The sequence below is a fragment of the Oscarella lobularis genome, chromosome 18, assembly GCF_947507565.1.
Source record: "Oscarella lobularis chromosome 18, ooOscLobu1.1, whole genome shotgun sequence".
NCBI lineage: Eukaryota > Metazoa > Porifera > Homoscleromorpha > Homosclerophorida > Oscarellidae > Oscarella > Oscarella lobularis.
Window position 1 is genome coordinate 1567073 of NC_089192.1, and position 6427 is coordinate 1573499.

The window sequence follows — 6427 nt, forward strand, 5'->3', positions numbered from 1 at the left end:
GCGTTCTTTGTTTACTCAACTAGCATTTTTTCTTAAAGTAGTCAGGGTATAGGGGAAGATGCCCGCTGAATTAGTTGCACGCTCGGAGATAGCTTCGTGATAGCCTCGCGGAGGGCTTGGCACCATTTCTCTTATATCTATGTTGGCACCGCGAGGCTAGCTTCGTTAGAGCAGGGGAAATTTTGAAAATTTTTCGTTGCAAAAACAGTAGTACGGTTTTTTATGTCATTTTGAAGCTGACTAACAGCTTTCTTATGGCGGAGACACGATTTGCGTATGTAGTCTAGTTCGCGCATGCTCTGCGATAACACGTTTCCCTAGCAGATCCGCCTTCTATTGTTTAAATGGAAGCCATCCTTAAAAACGTTAAGGAGTTCATAGCTGACATATTAGACCTGCGCCCTCCGGCGAACCGATTCTTAACGATCTAAAGCCCTTAGTTAGCAGCGTTGGCCCAAAGATTTGCGAAGGTCCTGCCGCGAGTGAGAAAAACAGCTTCTTCGTGTCTATCACAACGGTGAATAAGAAAATCTAAATTGAAGCGTCAGAAGTTGATCGAAATGACGTTGATCGAGTCAAAAATCTGAAAGATCTTAACGTTGCTTATCGATACAATTTATCAACAGGAAAGAGCCACTTCGCTGATAAAAAACGTCATCGCTAGCGAGTTTTGGACAAAATCATTTGGAGAAGTTATTTTTTTCCGAATTTCAGCGAGATACGTAGCGTAAATCGTTTCTTTTAGGATGTCGAGGTTGATTGGGACGAGTGGATTTCTGCTTATATAAGTCTCCATTCGGCGCCAAGCCGTTCAATGCGGCCGAGCAAAGCATCCTAAAGGAATGCATTGGTACGACGCTATTTCATAATGAGTGCATATTGAAAATTGAATTTGCGTATATGTATACGAATATTTATAAGACTTGCCGGTGGACGGTTTGTGTCTGCAGGAAGGATAGACGACGCCTGCAGAGCGTTCGGATTTCCGTTTCAATTGAAAAGCTGTCAAGTGCTCGTGCATGAAATTTCAAGCAACATTATTTGTATAAATAAAGGCGCCGACGACGCTTCGACGTGCAATGATTGTGGCCACGGCGAGAAAAGACATTTTAAAGTCGAAAAGTGCCGCATTGATTTTTTTCAATGCTTGTCGTTGACTTTCTTCCTGTAGTGAGCAGCGCTCTCGTTCGAATGCAGGAAATGTCGCGATGAAAGCGTATCTGATCGAGCATAGAATTTGATCGAGCATAGCAGCGAATTTGCAACTACTCGCCTCCAGGTTAGGCATATCTACGTCTCTGTGAGACGAACGCATGCATTGCTAAGATGTGTTTCATTGAGTTGAGAGCGGCAAAACTTTGCAAGCGAAAGAGCGAGTTAGATCACAAGAAGCGATACACAAGCTTTACTTTTTACTTTAAGTACAGTACATTCTAAAAACTATGCAAGGGCGTTGCATGGTGCCTATTCAGAAATCGGTGTGCTTCTATAGACCTAGATGAAGGGTTTTTTTTACTCCCGATCGCTACCGTACGTAGTGCACTGTTCTCCCACAAACAGAGCTCTTTTTTTGTAGAGTCATTCTTAGTCATTACACAAAAGCAGTTAAAATTGAATTGAAAGATGTTGCGGGCATAAGCGAGATTAATCAAGACGGCGAGACAGCTTTGCACACCGCTTCCGGATACGGCGATAATCCAGAAATTATTTTGTTGTTGCTTAGAGAAGGTGCTTTCTGGAACGCCATGGACAAGGTAAACACATCTAGCTATATAGACCTCGAAAGAGTAGAATTTCTTATAACGGTTTTACAGAACGGATGCGCTCCTGTTCACTTGGCCGGTAGACAAGGGCCAGCTCTCTGTTGTGAAGGCTCTGGTGGAGTGGGACAAAGCGAACGCTGATCTACCGTCTGGTGAAAAAAGTGAGGGAAAGCGTCCTTTGCACTTTGCCTGCGAGGAGGATAGACTTGAAGTCATTGACTAGCTCTCAAATAAGGCGAAAGGTAGCAGTCGTACCTTCTCATGCATACTATATAGTTGCAGCTTTTTCAATGCATATAGCCGATATTAACGGTACAAGTGAAGAAGGCGAAAATTGCTTACTTAGCGGCGCGCTGTACGACAGTTCAAAATCTGTCAAAAAGCAATTCAACTGGGTGCCACACCAACTACGCGTAATGTGGAAGACGAAGCTCCCATGGACGTATAAGATTGATTCTCCAAGAAGAATTTTATTCCACAGGTTTCTGCGAGACATGGGTCTATTGAGACAATTCCTGTAATAGCTTGCGTGAATCCCAACACGGTGACAGCTGAAGACAATGAGAAAAACCAGCCGTTGAGCCATTGCAGAGGCGGCACTTCGGTTAAACGTCTTGCCGACTTCGGTGCCGCCGTTGATCATCAAAACGGCGAGGGTAAAACCGCACTGCGCGTATTGGCCGCGGAACCGACTCTTGCTGAAGTGACCAAGGCGCTTCTCGATCAAAAAGCCAAACCGAGCATTTCTGATAGGGATGGCTGTATGGCTGCACGCCTCTTCACGCTGCTGCTCGCATGGAAAACGATGAAGCCATTGATCTTCTTCTTGCTAGCGGCTTCGAAGTCACCAAAGAAGATAAAGAAGGAAACACTCCCCTGCTTGTTGCTCTTGACAAACAGTATAGAGAAATAGCTGAAAAGATTGTACATATACCCGGTGCCAAAGTGACAGGATCAAACAGAGATGGTTGGTAAGGTCTCACCGAAGTAGTCACCTTTTTTCTTGTTACTGGGTTTTTTCTTTCAGACTCCATTGCATCGTTCCTGCAAAAACGGATCCATATAGTCTCATGACAAAAAATTTGATTGACCTCGGGCACAAACCGAAATTAACTAAAAAACTGCGAAAGAAAAACCCCTCTGCATTTTGCCATCTTGTTGGCTACCATATCCCTTGCAAGAGCATTGCTAAGATTTTGGTATTTATTATACATTTAGAACTTTTTGTACACCTACCAGGTATATGTTCTGCGTAGGTGCAAATATGTACGCAAGTGACGGTAACGGCGACACGCCTCTAGGGCTGTCTCTTCGGAATAAAACCCTTTGAAGAAGTTGACCCAAGAAAAAATTGAAGTTGGTGAATTTACAGAAACGGCGAAGGATAATTTGATGACTCCGCCAGGCAATTCATTTTATTTTTCGTTGTTCATTCAATTACCATAATAGTCTTATTTTTCTATAGGTCCAACTTGTCCCCTGACTCGCTGGTGGGCACGCCCGCTGTCGTTACACTTTTACTGTATTCGCATGCGACGAGAAGGGCGGACTAAGATCGGTAGGAGGAGACACCGTGAGAATCAGGACTAGATCGTTGGTACCAAATTTTTCATACCTTTCCCATTTAATTCGGTGATTATACCTGCTTTTATCTAGACTAGAGACAAAGAAGTAAGCAGAAATTTGGTCTTGCGCGACGCGGGCAATGGAACCTACCCTGTTTTCTATGAGTTCTCAATCGGAGGTCGCGACGAGTTGCACATATCATGATTGACGACGAACCAAATAATGGGATCGTTGTCAGTCTACTGAAAACGGCAGCACCGCTGCCGCCTGCTATTGAGTAATATGTCAGTCACTAATAAAACGATTACAGTAGTTCAAAAATTAGAACGACCCGCCATTCACCGAATGACTACAGTGACGAAGAAGTTCGTTTTGCGTTAAATGAAGGGATTGGTGAAGTGTATTTGGCTTTTGTCTGCCACACGACGTCTAGCATGAGTTAGCCTCGGTTCCAGACCCTCTCTCCAAGCATAGATGTTCCAAGGATCGGTAACATCCGGGGGAGAGAGGGTCTGGAACCGAGGCTAATACGGTGCCGGCACCGTCGATCTCTCTTCCTGTCGGCCATCTTGATTTTGTCGTAATTGCATTAGATTCTTGGTCCCGTATGATTCGGTCCCAGTCCTATATAGAAAGCGACGACCGCGCTATACGGTGCCATCGTTCAGGAAATCCGGCGAAACATACGCTCCTGGTCGGGCACCGTGCAAGGCGGTGCCACACGTCGATGTGTACGGGGTCTCACGATCGCGATCGCGTGGCCATTCGCTTCGAATAGCGGTGCCGCAGGCTAGCGATTGCCCGTCCGATCGCTGTACCGGGTCAAACGACGCCAATATTCGGATCGAAGAAGAGAAATGGAACAGGTACGGAATTCTCGCGGTCGGGAGCATCGTTTCAGCGCGCCGTGCCCACGGACTTTCACACGGCACCGCGTCTGTTGGTCGGGCTGCGATCTTTTTATTTCTCACACAGAGTTCACGAAAACGAAGAACGGGGAACTGCCTTAAACGTACGATATGTCGAAACGCCATCGAACTTTGGCGCAGCGCCGACACGCCGACAGCCTCAAACAGGGTACTGCTCTGCGATGCAGCGAAAGATGCTGCACAAAGCAACGTCGCTGTTGTATTGACCATCGTCGTCACGCCCGTACCGGTCCCGCCACATGATTTCGTCCAAATAAGATGAAAGAGACCCTTTTTCGCTAGGTCGCACGTGGCTCAGTTTTTCATACACGTATGACCAATAGGCAGCGGCGTCATCGCGCGGCGCGGCGTAGTTAGGATCGCCGCAAACTCGCTTTTGAGGGCCTGTTGCGCCACACTGGCTTGCCTTTTCGTGCATATCCGCCCACAGGTTTGTGTAGACAATGGTGTTGGGCGCGGTGTGGCATTGTAGAAAGTCGTAAAATGCGCCTGCGTTGTGCTCATTCGTAATGAGGAGCGACCCAGACGATTTCTGAGCATCATACACGCCCATCACCAAACGTCTGTCTTCTCCAGCCTGTACAAAGACTTGTGTGTTTTTCTACTCTCATACGATCACACAAACAATCTTACCCTGTTTGGTACTCGGTAGACCATGTCATTTGCGTGCACCTTTTTATCGTATCCGCCCAAGACGAGAACGCCTTCCTCGTCTCTTTTGGCAAGGATACCCGTGGAGACTGTGGTGCGAGCTACTACCGTAGTTTCACAAATTTTCGCCTTGAAATATTTCGTTTTACAATATTTTGTACAGCTTTATTTTCGTACACTGCTTTTTTTACGACATATATTACACGGTTTTTCTGTTTAGTACAGCTTTATTTTCGTACACTGCATGTTGTACGAAAATTAATGTAAAACGAAAATTTGTGAACTACGGTACATAGAACTAAGGACTCATATGTCTTGTGTTGCCCGTACGTAAGGCGGAGCTGTATGTGACGTCACGCATTTCCTTATAGTCATTGAGCCTTCTGCCATTGACTCACTTCGGTCTTCTGCGTACCACAGCCCACAATAAAGTTCATTGAACACCACAACACTACATGGTGTCAGGAGTCATACCCCCCTAAATGGAACATCTCAAGCAACCGAAGCAGTTCAATTTCCAGCGAAAAGCAGCATGGCCGTCGTGGATCGAGCGCTTCGAGCAATTCCGCATCGCTTCCGGACTCAGCGACAAAGGCCAGGAGTAGCAAGTCTCGACTCTGCTCTACACGATGGGCCCCGAAGCGAATGATGTCATGAAACAACTCACCCTCACCGCCACGACCGGAAGAAGTACGCTCCAGTCAAGGCCCAGTTCGACGTCTACTTCGCTAAAGCCCGCAACGTTATCTTCGAAATCTGCACGTTTCGAAAACGTCGCCAAGGGGAGAAGGAGCCAGTCGAAGCATTCATCACCGCCCTCTACGCATTGTCAGAGTACTGCGAGTTCGGCGAGCGAAGGGAAAAAGAAATTCTTCTCCAGCTAATTATCGGGATACGAGACGATCTCGTCTCGCGCAAGCTGCAACAGAATCCCAATGTCACCCTCGAAGCCGCCGTTACCGTGGCGAGACAACATGAAGAGATTATGCCTTCAGCAAGGTTCCGTGAGAAGTACCGCCGATCAAGGAAATGCTCAAGAAAGCCGAAGATTCATACCTCGCCCTGCTACCATACCGCTCTACTCCATTGGCTCAAGGATCACCAGCGCAGATCTTGATGGATCGCCGGTTGAGATCCAACGTGCCTACAATTCAATCCAGTCTACTCCCAGAAGCTATTCCTCTGGAACAGCTTCGCGACAAGGACGAGCATGTCCGCGCGAAGCAGAAAGAAGATTTCGATCGACGCCATCGCGTCAAGGAAATGCCAACACTCTCACTAGGCCAAGCAGTCTATATTCCGGATCGCCAGGAATACGGCAGAGTCGTCGCTCAAGCCTCATCATCTAGGAGCTATTACATTAACACACCTACCGGATCGTTTCGACGCAACCGTGGAAAGCTGATCCCGGTGAGAGACGACGCAGTTACCATACCGGAAGATGATGAACACTTCGTTATTCCCGAGCAAAGAAATAATCCCGACGTACCTCCAAATGAAGCCGTCGAGGATCCTCCA

General features: G+C 46.9%; 1 protein-coding gene across 1 annotated transcript; it reads left to right on the forward strand.

The window, feature by feature from the left end:
• Positions 1–1326: 1326 nt before the first annotated feature.
• Positions 1327–2738, forward strand: LOC136198155 (26S proteasome non-ATPase regulatory subunit 10-like). The gene is made up of 6 exons (XM_065988066.1): positions 1327–1421; positions 1577–1754; positions 1815–1842; positions 2064–2158; positions 2245–2466; positions 2517–2738. Exons 1-6 carry the CDS (start codon positions 1327–1329, stop codon positions 2736–2738), a joined length of 840 nt encoding a protein of 279 aa, XP_065844138.1.
• Positions 2739–6427: the final 3689 nt, after the last annotated feature.